Source organism: Oxyura jamaicensis, chromosome 3, assembly GCF_011077185.1.
Source record: "Oxyura jamaicensis isolate SHBP4307 breed ruddy duck chromosome 3, BPBGC_Ojam_1.0, whole genome shotgun sequence".
Taxonomy (NCBI): domain Eukaryota; kingdom Metazoa; phylum Chordata; class Aves; order Anseriformes; family Anatidae; genus Oxyura; species Oxyura jamaicensis.
Window position 1 is genome coordinate 59,199,384 of NC_048895.1, and position 19,135 is coordinate 59,218,518.

At 37.4% G+C, this 19,135-nt stretch overlaps 2 protein-coding genes and 1 long non-coding RNA gene across 5 annotated transcripts in view; 2 read left to right on the forward strand and 1 right to left on the reverse strand.

Annotated features, from left to right (window-relative positions):
• HBS1L (HBS1 like translational GTPase) overlaps positions 1 to 11,359 on the forward strand; it is a 60,020-nt gene extending 48,661 nt beyond the window's left edge. For 2 of the 3 annotated variants that reach the window (XM_035320565.1, XM_035320563.1), the window contains 7 exons: positions 729 to 846; positions 1,027 to 1,095; positions 4,178 to 4,282; positions 6,308 to 6,398; positions 7,945 to 8,053; positions 8,678 to 8,778; positions 9,633 to 9,783. In XM_035320565.1, the coding sequence (XP_035176456.1) occupies positions 729 to 846; positions 1,027 to 1,095; positions 4,178 to 4,282; positions 6,308 to 6,398; positions 7,945 to 8,053; positions 8,678 to 8,778; positions 9,633 to 9,783 (744 nt within the window). Of the gene's footprint in view, positions 1 to 728; positions 847 to 1,026; positions 1,096 to 4,177; positions 4,283 to 6,307; positions 6,399 to 7,944; positions 8,054 to 8,677; positions 8,779 to 9,632; positions 9,784 to 10,684 lie in introns of those variants that run through there. The other variant, XM_035320562.1, reaches the window with a different exon arrangement.
• A 2,696-nt stretch (positions 11,360 to 14,055) lies between these two features.
• The window catches only part of ALDH8A1 (aldehyde dehydrogenase 8 family member A1), an 11,384-nt gene continuing 6,304 nt past the window's right edge, over positions 14,056 to 19,135 (forward strand). The window contains exons 1-2 of the mRNA XM_035320566.1: positions 14,056 to 14,271; positions 18,675 to 18,822. Coding sequence (XP_035176457.1) covers positions 14,134 to 14,271; positions 18,675 to 18,822 — 286 coding nt within the window. The 5' untranslated portion in view covers positions 14,056 to 14,133. The remainder of the gene's footprint in view (positions 14,272 to 18,674; positions 18,823 to 19,135) is intronic.
• LOC118163678 lies at positions 16,127 to 16,554 on the reverse strand. The gene is made up of 2 exons (XR_004749160.1): positions 16,455 to 16,554; positions 16,127 to 16,361 (listed from the first exon to the last, which is right to left on the reverse strand). It is a non-coding gene; the product is annotated as an uncharacterized LOC118163678 (long non-coding RNA).

Below are 19,135 nucleotides of genomic sequence, written 5' to 3' on the forward strand. Positions count from 1 at the left end.
ATGAGCTGTTGTTATAGTCGGGTTATGTTGTTTCACTTTCCTGATGTTATTATGTGCTCATAGTATAACAGATTGCTTTTCTTGCTGATAGGGTGCTTGCTGAGTCTTGGATAAGGTTAGTCAATTCTTTACTGCTCATTCTGTCATCATTTTTGTTAGACCTGCTGAATCTTTGGGGTAATTCACATAATTCGTAGTCTCTTGGGATTGTTTTCTACAACATAGGGCAGACCAAGGACTGTTTATCTGAACGTTCAGGATTACATGAATGGCAGTAGATGGTTTTATATTGGAGCTGGTCTTGGTGTGGATTATGAACTAACAAGAGCTTTGTCCATTTGCCATTCTTGATTCTACTTCTCATGTATACTCAGTTCAAACCATTTAGACTGATGACAGCCTCACTGAAATCATTATGCGTAAAATAGCAATTCAAACTGAAGCATGCTTGTCAGATACAGAGTTGGAATTTGTTACCAAACTTCAGTTTCTAGTTGTTAATGTTGCTGTCATCATGTTTAAAATCTCTTAGCTCCTTGCTGGAGCATTGTGATCAGGAACGAGATGAATAGAGAGCAAATGTATCCACCTTCTCCAGGGAAAGTGCAAAATATGCCACCTGTTCTTTTAGTATCTTAGAAATGTAATACTAAAAAATGCACATTTTGCTTTTGCTAGAAGATGCTGTTAACAATGTGTAAATTAATTCTGTTTATTTTCATAATTAGGAATCTGATGTGGCTTATATTCCTACAAGTGGTCTTGGTGGTGAAAATCTAGTCACAAGAAGTCAGTCAAGTGACCTTACAAAGTGGTATACAGGAAAGTGTTTGTTAGAGCAAATTGGTGAGTACAATTTTCCTGATTTAAAAACAAACACATCTTAGTCCCGTGTATGTCAAAATATGTAAATTTTGGGGAAGATGTGGGAAAAAGTTTTATGATTGATTTATCCTTAAGTGAGAAGTTGTTGAGATAGTACTTTAAATACAGAAATTGTAAAAGGTCTTATCAATTTCTTTGCAGATTCTTTCAAGCCACCACAAAGATCAGTGGATAAACCATTTAGGTTGTGTGTTGCTGATGTTTTTAAAGGTTGGTTGTTTTTCTAATGTTTTCATCATGTCATTGTTATTTAACACACGAGTTGAAAAATTATATAAAAATAGAGCTTAAAAATAGGAGCTTTATGGCTATTGGTAGACTTGAACAACAACAGTAATTTTTTAAGCACTGTTCTTTTTGGAATTTTAGTTGGTAACACTGAAGGAGAAACACACTTGTGTGTTTTTTTTTTTTTTTAAAAAAAGACGTCCTAATTGGCTGTTGGTGAACCTAAGTTGGTGATTCTGTGTACAAGATCTTGAAGTTCTTCTGTCCCAGATTGTTTCTTTTTAACTGGACTAATGTTTCTGTGAATTTTTGCAGGTGCAACTTTGAGGTATTTTACTCTCCAGTGCTAGATTTTTTTAAAAAAAAAAAAAAAAAAAAAAGCTTGACTTGTTCCTTTTAGGTTTGTTTTTATAGCTGTTAATAAGATTTTATACCCAGACAAGGAAAAAATGAAAGACTGCTAGCTATTCTCTAGCACTGATATAAGTATGGGCAACCATTAACTAACTATAACCTATTTTTATGTCTATTGCCTGGAGATAACAGAATGCCTTGACCAATTAAGGTTTTTCATAGTAAACATGATATTTTCTGAGTTAAATGCATTTACATTTATAATTAATTTAGAAAATACTATAAAAATACGGTTTGTAACATTGATCTCATTAGAAACTTTCTGCAGGCTCCTTGAGAAATGTTGCAAACCAAATGACAGACAGGGATGATATGAAATGTTGTAAATACATGTAATCAAATAATATTATTGAAATCAGTATTTTTAAAGAAATTTGACTTTATGTATAGGGTGTTTATAGGGGAAGTACAAACAAACCAGGTCAAAGTACTAATTGTAATTGGAAAAAACATTTCTGTGCTGTTCTGACTGGGGTCTTTGAGAAAATACTACACATTATGCATGCCCTGGGATAGCTTACTACGCATACTGAACCCATAATGGTAAATACTGAAACATTACATGAGAATTTACCTTATTGTGTTGCACTAATTTTGTCATTAAAGCTGTCACTGTATTTGTGAGCTGTGGGAAAGTGTGTTGGGATTGTTGATTGAGATCTTTCAAAATAATATCATAACTCTTTTGTTGCAATAATCATTTTTGTGTTGAGTTAAGTTTCACAAAATGAGCAATTTTGATTAAATCTGCTCTCTGGAAAAATCTTTTTTTTTTCCTAAAGTAAGCAAACAAATATTGGCTTTGGAAAGAAACTCAGTTTACAGATAAAGGGTTCATCACTAAATGTGTTCTTTTAGGTACTTTTTTTTTCTTAGCTTGTGATCTCAAATCTTAATTAACTTGGATGCTACCAGATGAAGTAGCTACAGGTACCACTACGTGAAGCAACAGTTGTTCTCAGCTCTATTCCAATGTGTGTTCATAGTCAGGAGAAGTGGTCCATAGAAGCATGTAAAAAGTGAGAGTGCTGAGTTTGCTTTGTAGTTTGGAAAACTCTTTTCTTTATTAAGATTCTCACAGGCACAGTTCATCTACCTTGGCCTGGTTTTGGCTGCTGTCCTCCATAGCTCTCCAAATATCCTCTCCAGGCAAATTATCTCCTGACTCAAGAAGTATCTGTAAATTCATTTGCCTTGAATCCCCACTTAGCTCATTATATAGTGCTGTCTAGGATGTGACTTGACATGACTTTAGAAAGCATTGCCAAGTAGCCCGGACAATAAATATGTCCTGGCAGAACCCAAATACTATGGTGTGTAGAGATCAGGCCTTTTTTAGGCCCTTACTCTGTCAGCCATTATGCATTCTGTACTTGCATTGATTTCTTGGGGAGGTGAAGGAAGTTGGCACTCTGCAAGAAGCAATCAGCATGTGTGAGGGCAAGACTTCAAGTAACATGTAGGTTTACCAAGCCAGAGCTGGTGATAGTGTGACAGAGGAATTGGTTCTTGATTGTGCTTGGGGATGGTTGGGAACCAGGAACCAGTTCATGATTCTGGTTGCTTGCATATGCTTGTAGAACCAGCTTCAGGTTCTTCTGTGTACTGTATTGAGGTGGCACATGTATCTCTGGATTCTTTCTTTATCTACTTCTCCAGTTTTCTGTTCTTTTGATATCCTATGTCATCTGTAAATTGACTGCATTCATCTTGTTTGCTGGAATGAATAGAGGAAGATTAGCTCACAGGCATACCGGCAATATTTTTACAGCTAGATAGATGGAAATGTTAATCAATAATAGCGATAAATGGAAAAGAAAGAGCTGGTGGTATGAGACTCAAGATTAATAGGACACACTAAAAAACTAAGACACTTGCTCATCACTGACTTCTAATATTTGACAAAAGGTATATTTGGTTTTTGCGTTGATACTGAAAATGTCTGCAGAATCACTGCAGAGGATTCTTTTTAAACACACCCACAAACATGCTACATGGATGGGGAATTTCTTAAGGTGTATTGTATAAATGTGGATGTGTAGCACATCTCTTAAAAATAACTGATTAATTGCTGATCAGTGAACATATTGGTAAGGTATGTGGACATTCAAGAAGAAAAACAAATCACAGATCTTTTAGTTAGAAGTTCATAAGTCATCCACAGATTAATAGGACAGGATTTTTATTTTATTTTCTAGGAGTAAAAGAAACATGCAGACAGAGCATGTAGGATTCTGACTCAGTTAAAGAGTAAATGACACCTGTGTGCATGAGAATTTTTATGACTGTGGTGTATTTTTTTAATCTCGAATTATAGTGAGGGAATCCTGAATTAAACAATCCCTAGAAATTAAGGGGCTTAATCTAAGATTGAAAAAATAGAAAATATTTCTTCATGTTCCTACATCTGTTTAATGAAGGATATTTCTCCCTTAGTTCTCAAAAACATAAGATCTAGAGGTTTTGAATTTAATGTTTCATTTTCACTATGATGCACAGCTGGCTAACTTGCAAGTACTGAACTCTTTACAGTGGAAAAAAAAAAAACCCTTCATTATATTAAAAACTTATCTATGCATTTCTCAAGGGCTAGCTTGTGATGGGAAATTGACTTTACGAAGTTGTTTCAAATTATTACTGTTTATTGCAGACCAAGGATCAGGATTTTGTGTGACTGGAAAAATAGAAGCAGGCTATATTCAAGTTGGAGAACGACTTCTGGCAATGCCTCCTAATGAAACTTGCACTGCAAAAGGTACAGTCTTCAGAAGCGTGTTTACTTTCAGGTCAATACTGGGCTAGAAGCAGTTACTGAAATGGTAACAGACTGTCAAACTGATACTAACTGTCAAACATAAAATGTGAAAGCATAAAACGAATTTCTTTAGATGTGACTGTGTCTGTATAAATATGTCTATGAAGAGTATGCAAAATCTTGCATTTTTTTTTACCTTTTTTGCCATAACAGATATTCCAGATGTTATGGCTTTATAATTTTAACATTGTTTTATGAGAAAACTTCAAAAACTTCTGAATTCCAGCAATATCTGTAATAAATAAATAAATGCAGTACAGGAATCATTAATATTCAGCTTTGCTGTGCAGTGTTACTGCTGCTAGGAAGTGTGAAGATGCTGAACAACCTTTAGAAATGAATCTTATGAATTAGATGTGAAAAAGCATGAGAATTAATTTTATGCTGTTTGTTCTATGAGGTTTGTCACTAATCCTTTCATTAATATACAAGCTTTCAGGATATAATTGTCCTGAGCAACAACAAAAGAGAAGGAAATTGGATTTAAATTTTAATACATTTGATTTCTGAAAAGAGAAATAGCTAAGTCAAGATATTGAGTATTCACCTGTTTTAGCTTTCTGCCTTTGTGCTGCAAAGCTGTTTTTGTTCCATACGCAAACAGAAGGATAAAATTACAATTTTCCTACATGGATCAATGAATAAAAAGTGAAGCCCTTAAAATAAATGAATAGGTAACTATTTGCCTGAATTCAGCAGTGTGCTGTTGTCACTATTCTGCTCTGTTCCAGACCCAGCTTGCTCAGTGTTAATCTGAGCAGCTCTTCAGTGTGCCTGTTTATACTGTTGTATGTGTGTTGTTTGCAATGCACAGGAACGTTACAGGAGTGTGTATAGGAATAGGTGTTGCACTCCTGTAGTCACCCATCAGTTTTGGGAATGGGGAAAGTAGCATGGAAAAAATTTGGAGGGGGATCGTATTTGGTCTGAGAATCCCCAATGGTACAATTCTATGGTTTTACTGTGTTCCGCCCTCTCATATGGCTGAAACATGGGTGAAGATAAGGAGTCTTAGTTCATTAAGCATGTATTATTTATATTTATTGTAAAGAAGGGAGAATTTAATTTATTGTAATATATTAATGTAGTGTGCACATTAGAATCTCAGTTTTTCATTTTCCAGAAACTGAACTTCATTTATCATTCTGTGAGAATGACGCATATATGTGAAATAATTATCAGCGCTGTTTAAAAAGCAGTGCTTAACATGCTTGTAGTTGAATGATGCTTTCTGGTATGGCTTTGACAAGTGGTTTTGGAAACATTTGCAAATAAATACAGTCTGTAGTGAAAAAGAACTAGATCCTATAAAATGTATGCAGTAATTATGAAGTGTTTTTTGCTGAGAAATATCAATCTTGGTGTCTACCAAAAACCTCAGAATTTTTAATCGGGAACAATTAGTTTTATCCTCACCTACCAGCCAGGGTATCTTTTAAAGTGTTTAAAATACACAGAAGTCAGAATAAAATGGCTTTTAATGATGCTTTCTAATAGATGCGATGTCGTGAACGAAAGGCATCTGTTACGCTTTTTTATGAAAGAGTCAGCAAACCCACTTAAGGTAAATGAAAGTTGACATAGTACCATTAAAGTATATGAAAGATGCGGTCTAGGGTGTGCATGTGCCTCAAAGGAAGGGTGGGGCAGACACGGAGATATTAGTACTACGGCATTTTCAGGACTGCGTCATCTGCGCTGTGTGGCAAGTGCCAGGTCCCCTCTTCTGGCTTAAATAAAGCCATGTTATTGTGCAGGGTGGGGTGAGAGAATAGTGAGTCCTCACCAAGGAAGAAAAAATGCTTCCTCAGTGTTCTCAGTTAAAAAGCTTTTACTCTCAACCCATTCATACTGAAAATTGATGAGTAATGGTTGATGAAGCACAAATGGCCCAAACAGAGCTGTTTGTTTGTAGCCCAGAACCTAGGTACTTCACTGTGAGGTTCTGTTCTTACTCATTTCCAGGAATCACACTGCATGATGAACCAGTTGATTGGGCTGCAGCAGGAGATCACGTTAGTCTCACTTTGACCGGCATGGATATCATCAAAATCAAGTGAGCAAAACGGAGTTTCAGTCTAAGTAACGGTTTGTTTTTAATGAAAAGCTTTATAACTATTACACTTAACAATCAGCGGTTTACTTGAAGAATGATGTGGCTACCAGGATATTTAAAACCGAAGTGATACATATCACCTGGCTTGCATGTATAAACGTTGGAAACATCTGCTATATGTACAACGGCAACCTCAGAAGAATACTGTTAGCTGTCGTATGTCGTGCTGACACTGGCAACCTTCAGAGGCTTTTTTCTTAAGATGTCTCCTTGGATATCTGAAGTTCTGAATTATATAAATCCTTATTACTAAATGAAAGAAAAGATTTTTGAAGAGCTTATAAAATCATAAATCATTCTAAAAAAACACATCCAAACAATTGCCATTGCATACCAATAGGCAAAACTGCACCAGCGAAGTTGGTGCTAAACTCTGTTCAACACATTCAGCTGCTTTTTCTTTTGGTTGACCTTTTTTATTTTTTCCCCTGACATATTTAATGAGACACATCAAATCACTTTGTGTCTATTGCAGTCTATAGGTTTTGTGCTAAGCCTTATGCTTCTAGGTAAGTGACAATTGTTATTCAGGCTAGATATCTGGATCCATAATTTGTACAGGTTTTTTACATTCCTATTGGACTTTAAATGTGGAACTTTCAAGCTACTGTTTGGGAAACGCCTTGTCTTGATAGCTTGCAAATGCGTGCTCTGTTTTTAAAGAAAATAAGTAGGATTTTCTGTATTTCTATTTCACAATGGTGTGTGATTCTCTTTGGTAAATAGAGGAAAAAAAAGCTACTTATTGAATGAAGGCTTGATTCAATTCTTTGATGTCATTTCTTTTCTGGAGATGTAATAGATTTGTCAAGAAGAGGTACAAGTTTTAAGTCCTCTTGATTTTGATGAAAATAGATTACATCTGATATGTAGGTTTAATCATGCAGTTCACTATCTGCGTGGGATTAATTTTTCTTTCATTTTAGATGGTTAAAATTTGCTGCTCTGAAAAAGCTGTGTCTAGTCTACCTTAACGAGCCTTCTTGTGCTCAAAGGCATCAGCCTTCTTGTGACTCAGTTTATTAGAAGTAAAGCTCTTTGGAAGTGAGTGCTGCTGGGAGAGCTTAAGTTTTGAGAGTCCTGATCATGATGTTTGTTTATCCACAAAATAGTTAAATTACAGGCGTCAGCACTGCAATTTTGGTCACCCGGCAGTATTTCATGCTGTTGATCTGGAACAATTAGTCGCTGAATGAAAGTCTTAATTCTTCAAAGTACCTACACACAGGAAACGGTGACATTTTTAGAAACTGATTAGCAATGGATGTAATCGTTCATTGAACTAGACAGACCTCTTCATGCATGCCCACAAAATAGCATATACATGGTAGAGAAATTAACTAGGTTACAGTTTTTAATAAGGTGTTCCTGATTTTCTTTCAAGCTACTGTTAAAATGTTGTCCTTACTTTGTTTTCTTTCCATTGAAGCAATTAATGTTTTTAAATCAAGATATATATGTCAAGTTTTGTTCTTGTTTCTTGTAGTGTTGGCTGTGTATTTTGTGATCCCAAGGAGCCCATTAAAGTTTGCACTCGATTTAGAGCTCGGATTCTCATTTTTAATATCGAGGTTCCAATCACTAAAGGATTCCCTGTAAGTCTCTTTGAAAATTCTTACTTTCATTGCAGGTTGCTCAGGGCTTTTCCTCCACATTCTTTCCCACACCCCCTAAAACAAAGAGTCATTTATTGTCCAGATGTACTTCCCTCCCTCCAGCAGAAACTGATTTTCCTGCAATTTGAAGAGGATCTAAGGTGCTTTGGGGTTGCTTATGCACACTCTTACTGACTTCTGATACCTACCTAAGTGTTTCAAAGAACATGTTGTTCCACCACAGAGTCAGGCTAGGCTGTTCTTTTGAGAGCACGTACCCTATAAGACTATAATGATGCACTTGATGGTAAGGTACCTTGGGGGTAAGGAGGTGGGGAATCAGATCATCCTACAGAACTGCAATGACATGACACAAGCAAACCACTGAAGAATGAAAAATGTAGTTATGATGAACTAATACATTACTTTTTTTGTCACATTGGCAGAGAACACAAAGTTTAGTAAATAGAATTGGTTCCTGAATACAGTAACTCCTCCTGTGAAAGGATTTTTATAAGAATTTCTTTTAAAGATCACTCTTAGAGGAACTTGATGTTTTCAAGTATTAACACCTAGGATTTCTGATTATTTTATAATATTTAATAATTGAAAAAATATTTTTAGGTGCTTTTACACTATCAAACCGTAAGTGAACCTGCTACTATTAGAAGATTATTGAGTGTCCTGCACAAAAGCACTGGTGAAGTGACAAAGAAAAAGCCTAAGTAAGTGTTTTAAATAGTTAATTATTACACAAGAAATGGGCTGATTTTTAGTTAAAATATTGGTAGCAAGAAGGTTCTATTAAGAAGCAATAATATGTTTATAAGGACATTAAAATATGCTTTTGTTGTTGTAGTTGGTTCGTGTTTAGATTTCAGAGTGCTTTTCAAAGTGAAAAACCATATTCCCACTTAATGAGTGTTGAGCACCTGAGAAGTAAAATGACCTGCATATCTCTTTGCTTCCTGAAACAGTGTGGGAACCTCGGTGTAGTTCTCGAGATAGGTTACTGTCTAAAGTAACTTCTAATACACAGTCAATCAGAGAAAAACAAAGAATCTTCCCATACAAGTTAAACTATGGGAACGTCGTTCTTGTTATTTAAAGCTGTATTTGGACAGAGGTGTTATTTGATATATGCAGCATTATCAGAATAATAATTTTCCAGAAATTGCATGGCTCAGACGGTTACTGAAAGGTAATGAGAAGAAAAGTCATGACTTCCACAGAATAATGAATTGGGTCTTCAGTGTTAGGATTGGGGTTTAAAACAAGACTGATTTCTCCTTCATGTAAAAACCAAGTGCTAATGGGATAATTACATCCTAAATAATTTTCTAAATGTTGCGGTGGATGCCCTTCTCTGGAAGCTTTTAAATTAAAATCAGATGCTTTTTTAAAAGGTGTGCTCCGGGTGAATGAGTTTTCAGTCTGGTGCCTTGGGTTACACTTGAAATCAAGCTTGATCATTATACTTTTGGCTCTACAAGTTTATTTTTTTTCCATTTACTCGCTGTTCTTGTTTTCATTTATACGTGCTTATATTTCTAATAGTTTTCTGCTTATTTACTTTCAGGTTCCTGACTAAAGGCCAGAATGCTTTAATAGAACTACAGACTCAAAGGCCCGTTGCTCTAGAGTTGTATAAAGATTTTAAAGAGCTAGGGAGGTTTATGTTACGCTACAGTGGTTCTACTATTGCTGCAGGAGTTATCACAGAGGTATGACATTGTTATAGTGGAATTTCTATACTCTGACGGTATAGTGTTGACTTCATTTAGCATTTATTTTTATGACTATGACAAAGTTGGTTTTACACCCTTTAGCTTTTAAAAAGTGAATTTATTTTGCTGAAGAAGAGGCCAGGCTTCAGAAAGGTATAAGGAAAACTTGCCACAGTTCTTTCCAATTTATTAAGAAGCAAAAATTTATCTATTTCTAACTTTTGAATCTTGTACGTTTTTTCCCCCTCTCAGTAGTTAAAAATAGCTCTTCACAGTTTTAGTACACATTAGTCTTTTTCCAATCATGTGTAAGTGGGAGGAAGCTGTGGGGCTAAATAAATATGCTTTACCTTGTATTCGGAGCGAAAAATAGAAATCTCCCTTTATCTGTCATGTGAAAAAAAATATTGCTATGATCTTTTAATTAGAATTTAAATTCTAATTCTAGACCTGAGGGAGAGAAATTTAGTCACATTAACCAAGTTCTGGTACTGAGACTTAGTACTAAGTCACTTAAAGTCAAAACGTGCAATTAGAGCTTGAAAATTTCAGGTTTCTCTCTGGTCTACCAGAGGCTCTGTGCTTTATGGTGCTTTAATGGTATCTGGTTTTAAGTAGGATCCAGAATGAGGGCTTTGATCTTGCACTTCTCTCTCTCAATGTAATTTGAAGTGAGCTGGGTGATATTTATCATATTTAACGTGTCTGATATTTGTGGAACTGGGGACTAAGCTGTTATTTAGGTGTTACTGTTTTAGTGCTTGTAAACTTGTTCCAGAGAATTTCAGAGCAAAAGGAGTTATTTTTCCCATGTTTAACAGTACCATGTTAAAAAAGAGGTGATCATTTTACAATTAGTACTTTATTTTTCACCAGTTCTTCTTCCATTTGCTTTTATTTTTAGATTAAAGAATGACAGTGGTGCCAGAACTTCCATAATCCAACCAAAATGCAATCAGATAACCAAACATCTGTTTAAGAATCCAGTTACTTCAGCTGAAGGAACAAGTGCAATTAATTTGGGGATAGAAGATGGTGATGAAAGTTACTTTGTATTAGACTTCTGGGGAGCCCTTCATCAGTCTCTCCCACTACAGAACAAGATGCCAACTGACAAGAAGTTGCTAATGTTGCACTTAGTGATCACAAGAGTCCATGTATTACTCCATGTGGAATTTACCCCTTAAAGAGCTTGATGGAAAAATCTTAGAAAGTTGAATTAGAGAAAAAAAAAAAAAGAGGTGAATCATCAGAAAACAAACTTCTTACTTCCAGACATAAATTGTTTACATATTTTCTTTGATTTGCTTTTTTTTTTGCTGCACATTAATTCAGTAAAGTAACTTTATTGGTCTAATATATTTTGAGGTTTGAATTGAATGCATATTCAGGGAAAAAAGAACTATCTACTCTGGTTCCAAGAGACTGGCATGTAGTGTTGTCCCAGGATTGTTTTTCCTGTCCCAAAACTTATTTAAAAAAAAAAAAAAGTTTCTTTTGCTGTGTAGTGGAAGCTGTGCCAACATTGGCTAATTTTATTTTTTAAAATGTAAAATTAATAAAATAACTTAGAGCATAATTTTGACTCTTTGATTTTTTTCTTATTTAAGCATTTCTAAATTCTTTTAAATCTTTCTTTGCTTTCCATAATTCATAAATTTCAGTGTAAACTTGCAAACTAAAATGCAAAACTGGCAAGTGGCTTGTCTTTCTCTGGAAGTAATTTCAGCTTTTCTCCTGCTGCTTCTTCGTGCAACTACTGTGCGTATACATCCTTTTCACCCAGATTTAGTATTCTTAACAAAAGCTGGGAGTTTAATCCTGAGATATATGCTGAAGCCAGAGTGTTTGCTTACTGAAGCCTGTAACTCCTTCCCACTTTTTAGGAAGAGGGCAGGTGAAGCCACCCAACTGATGAGAGTTTTGTAGGGTTCTTCTGCCATCTCCAGAGTAAACTCAGGACAAATGCCCTTTACCACAGTTTGGAAGGTGTGCGGGTTTTTTTTGTGAGAGGTCCTCAGGAACTCCAGGAACTGTACACAGGTGCAGCATGGAGAGAACTCTGCCTTGATCATAGTGTGGGGGAAAGAACTAGAGTACTCAACTGAATGCATCAGTCGCTTGGTTTAACTGAAGCTTGTGAAGCTGTGTTCTGCATAGTAAACACAAGAAAGCTATGATTGTTATTTTGTTCAAAGTCATGCATTTGTGCTGGTTCATACCTACTCTTTCCACACAAGTGAAGGGTAACCTGTTTTGTAATTGCACGCTTTAGCCCAGTTCAGCAGGTATTTGATATACTTGACCACATATATAAATTTTACTCCTTGCTGCATGCGTATTTGTAGAAGTACCAGAGATGCTTTATGTGGAAATGAATAACACCAAATCCTATTTTTTGAAAACTGTTACTGCCAAAACTGAAGCTTATGATATATCACTATTTAGTACATCCTCTCATAGTCCAGAAATTGCATTTAACTATGTAGCAGTTTCAACAGGCCAATCATGAATGTTTCGGTGCACTTGTAAGATTCCAGAAGTGCATACTGCCAAGCTCCTGTTTTGAACTTGTTCCACTTGAATGTGTGTTCAATCCTAGAAAATGTTAAGATTGATTTTATGTCAGTTTAATTCTGAGGTACTGCAGGCAGAAGAATGTGTCTTCAGTTTTAAGACTTTGGTAAGTTCCTTGCTGATTGTAGATAAGGAAGTGTGATATGGAATGAACCTCTGATAACCCTTCTCACACATAGTTGCCATAAATTTTGGTACTCTGTATTCTGTGACTGCAGAAAAGCTAGGACATGCTTTCCCCCTGCTTAGCTTGGGATAGCCAGAGATATTACCTAATCCAGTTTCAACATGATTGCACTACCTTTCGACACTGATTTGAACCCTTCCTCAGAGGCTCCAATTGGTTGGCGAATAAAAGATCTGTTGTTGAGCAATAGAGCCATATCACCTTTATTCAATTAAGATTTGTGTTGATCCACAAGAAGATTTATGGCTTGGCAGTGTTTAAAAGAAGGTTTAAAAAACTTTCTGGGCTGCTGATTGAGATGTCCACAATCTCCTGGTGATCATAGAATGGCTTGGGTAGGAAGAGACCTTAAAGATCGCTTAGTTCCAACCCTCCTACCATGGACACCTCTGGGCAATCTGTTCCAGTGCCTCCCTACCCTCTGAGTGAACGAACCTTCTTCCTAACCTCTAATCTGAATCTCCCCTCTTTTAGTTGAAAACCAATCTCCCTTGCCCTGCCATTATCTGCCCAACCAAAAAGGCTGCTCTCCATCTTTTTTATAAGTCCCCTTTAAGTATTGAAAAGCTGCAATAAGGTCGTCCCAGAGCCTTCCCTTCTCCAGGCTGAACATCCCCAGCTCTCTGAGCCGTTTTCTTCATAGAAGAAATAGGCATACTGCTGCTCTTCATTGTGGATGTAGCAGTTTGAGTAAGTGTCAACTGCAAAGAGATGGTATGCAATATTAGAGCCATTTGATGGTCCAAACATTCTTTCTTGGAGAAAAATGTATTTTTGACAGCTGTTACTGGGAAGTTGAGGTTCTTGGGAAGTTGAAGCAAAACTTAATTATATATAACAGGCTTCTCTATGGTAAGATACTTTCCACTGGAATAGGTAGGAAAGACAAAACATGAAAGCAGGTGTCTTGTTCTTTTTTAAAGAGTGGATTTCTGACAACGTGCCACAAAGTGTACCAGGCAGGATTGTGCGTGTTAATAGTTTTTAACTGAAGGGTCACTCGCTTGTATTGCTTAGTTTGAGGAAAATATTGAGTTTATGTTTAAAATCTACTGTCTTAGCTGAATTACTGTTTTGGAGGTTACAAGGACAAGTGCTGATGATAAGGCAGTAAACGTGAGCTGCAGACAAGCTAGTACAAGCATCTTTTCTCTGTTTACTGATGGGAAGGAGTAGGTCCCTGGCTAAGTATTTGAACATTTAATTATTTTATATAGCTGTTGTAGAAGGACTTTCTGCAGACTAGCTTGAAAAAGTCAGGGAGAAATTTTCCTGTGAAACAATTGTTTTTCTCCCCTTCTTCAGTGCTTTCTTCCCTTAAAGAGAAAGGAACTCTTCATAGATCTTAATCTGATCCTGCCTCCCTGCTTCAGCTCCAGGGGTGGGGGAAGTCGCAGAAATGGTAATTTTCGCCCCGTTACTCTTTGTTTCTGTTGTTGCCAGAGTTTCGTCTGACTTATGAACGAGCAATGCAGGGAAGACGGAGAGAGAGGGGAGGAGTTCAAACTTGCTGTGCAAATACTTACAGAACTACAAATCTAAATTGACACCTCTTAGGAAAAAATCGCTGATGAAGCAAGCAGCTAACAATGGCTCACTCAAAGGCTCTCTTAGTGCTGGAAAACTTTATAGCTGGCAAATTTGTTCCTTGTTCCTCCTACATAGACTCCTATAATCCATCCACGGGAGATGTCTATTGCAGGGTGCCAGACAGTGGCAAGGAAGAGGTGAGTACTATCCAAGGACACAGAGAGGAAGAAATGTTAAATGCGTATCGTGAGTGGGAGAACTTGGAAGGTGAGAGATCAAAAAAATAAATGCTGAAGACTTTAAGGTTTAAATGAGTATGTTCTTGATTGTGTTGTTATACTGTAATTTATTGCTGCAGCAGCAAATAGTTTTTTTTTCTCTCTTTTTTTTTTTTTTTTTTTTTTTTTTTTTTTTTTTTTTTACATTTTGCTATTAAAAAGTTACGGGCTAGAACCTCAGCCAATGTAAACAAACTTAGAGGCAGCATATACAGTGTTCTACATTTGTGTCTTGATCATTTGCAGTTGTCATTTAAAAGGATTTTGGAATTCTGGCTCGTCCCCTAAGGTGTCATAAAAAAAGAAAAAAAAAAGCTGCAGCAAGTATACACTTCCTTATGAAGCAATCTGTCCTCTGCAACAACGTAATGCTTCCTAGACCTGTGCTCTCTGGTGGGATGAATGTCTCTGAGTACCTTGAATGTATTCTGGTGTGGAAGGATAACATAACATTAATCGGGCGAGCTGCAGTGTCATTGCTGCTGCTTTATAAGGGACCTAGAAGTGTCTACCATGTTGCTTCAGGTTTGGCATGGAGAGAAACAACTGGAAAAGATAACATAATGCAAAAGGCCTGAAGGCTTGGAAACAGTCACTAGTAGTATACAGTATTTTCATTTTCAAAACGTTTATTTTTTAAAAAACAAACTGCTACTGTGTGTACTCTTCCCTCCACTTGCATTTCAGCCCTGTTGACATCTTGCTTCTTTCAGCAGAAACCTTTGCACTGTAATTTCAATTGAGTAAATATTTGCTAGATGCTGATGACCAAGGGTTAAAGTGTAACAGGTTGGGTTTGCTAGAATACATCTGTGTAAGTTCACTCTAACCTTTAACTATGCCTGAAAAGACTTCTCTTTGATGTGCAGGTGCAAATCTTCCTGTTTGCAGAATCATAAAAACAAGAGAGATGTGAGAATGCCAGAACAACTTAACAAAACTAGGCTACTGGCCATGCTGGAGCTGTAGTTCAAACATATGTGAAGAACAATGGTGTTTCTCTTTCAGCTTGGGGACTGTGCATAGTGTTTGGGTCCTGTAAAGTCAGCAAGTGCTTTACTCCTGCCTTTAGACAGCTATATAAAAAGATTGGGCTTTGCAGAGCTGGCATCCACTGGTGACTAGTGGAATGTGCTGGAGGAGAAAGTGCAATCACAGACTGCTTAGAGGATATCTAGAGATTTCAAAATAAGCATCTAAGTCCAGGCTCAATGAAGAATTCATGTTTTTCTCACAAGGCTCAACATCTTGTGGAAGATTTTCTGGTTGGTTTTAGTGGAAAGTTAGGACAGAGAATGGAGACAGAGGGGAAACCCATTGCTGGCCATGGTATTCAACACGAGGCCAGTTGCAAGGGCCAGGTTACCTTGTTTCTTCCAATACCACGATGCAGGCTGAACAGATGCCCTGTATCTCCAAAAGACAGGGTGATGATTGCTAATTAGGCCTGGCAAAAATCTCTTTAAAAAATATATATATATATCTCTCTAAAGAATCTTGCTCCTATGCATCATCCCATGGGGAAAGCACACATAATGTCCTTGCCAGGGCAGTTCGGGGTATTTTGATGTGAAACTTTTATGACAGCGTTAAAGTGTGTTCTTTCTACCCCTTTCTTGTGCAGGAGAGGAAAGCAGAAGGAAGTGTTTCAGACACAAGTTCATAGCTGAATTCTTATGCATGTCTTCTTTATGGCTTGACTTTCTTCACTTTTTGCTAGTCAAACTAGGTAACTGCTTAACCTGTGCTCTCTCTTACTACTTCTGTATAAACCTTTTTTCTTTTTTTCTTTGTTGCTTTTTTAGACTAGTCTACTTGTCACTTCATCCCTTTGCTAGTTTTATCTTCTGCTGTCCATGAAAATGTGACTTCTTCCTTCTAAAGTTGTTGGAGGGTTAAAAAATGCAGATAATCATCCCTTCACATCAGCCCTCTCTTGGAACATTACAGCACTGGTTGGAAAAGGCAACAGAGGAGAGGACAGATGAGAAGCAGCACCACAATGTCACCTAATGACAGGAGGGTGGAAGAACAAGTCAATTAGTGAAGGTGGTATCGTTTCACAGAGGATGAACCTTTTCAGGGTAGCCTGCCTTCCACACCTGACTCACTCCAGAAGCTGCAGTTCCCCTTTCCCAGGCCTGCTTTGGCCCTACTCCAGCAGCTTGGTGGTTGAACTACAACCGAAAGGGTAGAGTCTGGGTTTGTGGGCTTGGCCAATGATCTGTATGACCTTGTCTGAGCTGGTTTATCTCCCAGTCTGGCCTCCAGACCACTAACATCCTGTCCCTCAAACTCTGTCTCTTATTTTGAGGAAGACTATAATTTCTCCTGTTCATGTCCAATGCTGTGGCAACATTAGCAGAGGTCAGAATCATCGAATTTATATTACATCGACATCCTCCTGGTTAATGACTTGGTTAGGTTACACAAAGCTGAAGAAATTTTTGAGCAAAAATGATGGGAAACCAACTAAGCTTTGGCTAAAAGCCCACCTTGATGCATATGTTAGGCAGTAGAAGCAATTAAGTGATGTATAATCAAAATTGGTTAAACAGTGCATTTAATTAAAATATTTAATTAAGGGTGTTGGTAGCCATTTTAGCAATCTGGGAGACTGGTAAACAATATCCAGAAGGATCCACTTATAAATCAATAGAACCAGGTAACTACTTTAAGTGCCCAGAGAAAACGATTGATGGGGGAGAGAGCTTTCTGTTGAATTTTAATTGTTTGAAGCCTATTCTGCTTTAGAAAAGTTCTGGTATCCTGCCAGTATTCAGAAAAGTCAGGCTGAAGGATCATGCAGAAACTATGTACCAGCAAAACAGCCACTGTTGTTTTATATTTAAATATAAAGATGATGTTTATATAATAAAAAATGACAATATATATAAATTTTGTTTTATTATAATTATAAAATATTGTGTGTGTTTATAATAATATATTTACCTTTATGAAGTGCTTATCACTATATTGATGAATACTGTTTGGAACCACTCCAACGGCAGGGGTAAGAACAGGAGTAGGCCCGTTAGTGCCTCAGCATTTCTGATTCCAACCAATTTAAACAACAACAACAACAAAAAGCCACAAGACTTTGCTGCCAGCCTAGCTGGCTGGTGTTTAGTACTGCTGCTCCATCAGGGTTGGAGGGAGACCTATTGTGAGTGTCTTTGTGCTGTGCCTCCTCCTGCCGTGCTGCAGAGCAGTGTCACGGAAGGGTAGCTCAGGCCTGCTGCCAGCCAAAACCCCTCAGCAGCAGGGAACTGCTCCTAGGCGACAGCAAAGTAACTTTGTGCACAAAGCTCTAGCTCCCTGTGCTTAAGGCTGAGTCAGTGAATCTTCTGGACTCTTCCCAAATTTCAGAGGATCACCAGACAGAAATACACATCAGTTATAAATGTATTATGTCAGCTGGGGGAGCAAATTTAGAATGGGTAAAGGGAAGAGAGAAAGGAAGAAGTCGTTTCACATTTCCAGTACTGCAAACCACAGTTTTGACCTCACACAGTAAGTCCCCGGTCCTTTCTGGTAGTCTTACCTAGCTTATGTCTAGCATTGATGTAAATGCACATGATTTTATTTTATTTTATTTTTTTTCACATCTGCAGACTTTGCTAGGTATTTAATGAGAGAAATAACTAAAACACAGGAATTTAAAAAATAATAATAAATAGTGCTCCTTTCTAATGTGGGGACACTATTGAATTTCCAGCTATGATCAGGTAAGAATAAGTGTTTTTTTTTCTCTGAGTGGCTCTTCCATAGGCATGTTCTCAGTCCTTGCTTGAACCAACTGGGGAAAAGGGAGAGGGAATCAGAGGTTAGCAGGACATGCAGTCTCTTCCTTCCACAACCCCTTGCTTTCATCGCTCATGTCCTGTGTTGCAAGGCCAAACGGTGGACATACAAACTAAGGCTGCATTTGCTCCAGGAAACTCTTGTACCTTCCCCCATGAGAAACCAGATTCTGCATGGGCTGGACCAGTGGCGCTTGCTGGTGCCAGGTGACTGGCCTGACGCTTCCTCCAGTTTGGGAGGGTTGCCCACAGGTTTAGAGAAAAGCCAGGGTTAGAGTGAAATGCAGTATCAAGAAAAGAAATTGTCAAAAGCATTTTTTTTTTTTTTTCAGTTACGGGATAGTGTCTTGACAAAATGAAAATGGAGAAGCTGTCAATAGTCACAACTCTGAAGAGATGCAGTGTTCCCAGCAATGTGATTTGAATTATTAACCTCTCAAATATGAGCAAGTCTGATTGATTGATAATCTCTCTAAGGCCTTTCATTAATATTTAGCACTGCTCTTTTGCCTTTTTTAGGTGGAAGCTGCTGTCAGAGCTGCCAAAGATGCCTTCCCAGTTTGGTCCTCAAAAAGCCCATTGGAAAGATCTCGAATCATGAACAAATTGGCAGACCTGATTGAACATGACCTGGAAGAATTTGCCCAAGCAGAGTCAAAGGATCAGGGTAAAAATGTGAACTGTTGATCTCAAATACAGTATCTTAATGAGTACTGAAATAGAAGACATGGTCTGGATTTTTAGTATATGTGAGCTGTTGGTGCAAACTGGTGTAGATGTGCATGAATTTTGTAGAAGTCCCTGATTTGGGGTTTCTCTGGCATTTGAAGGCTTGCTTCTTGGAATTACAAAGTGTTGACTTGAGTTGTTACATATTTGTGATGCAATATTACAGGAGAGCTGTTACAGATGATGATTATGCGGTGCCAGGGATCACTTGGGTGCAGGACAAAAGGCATCCCCCTGACCTCCCCCCCCCC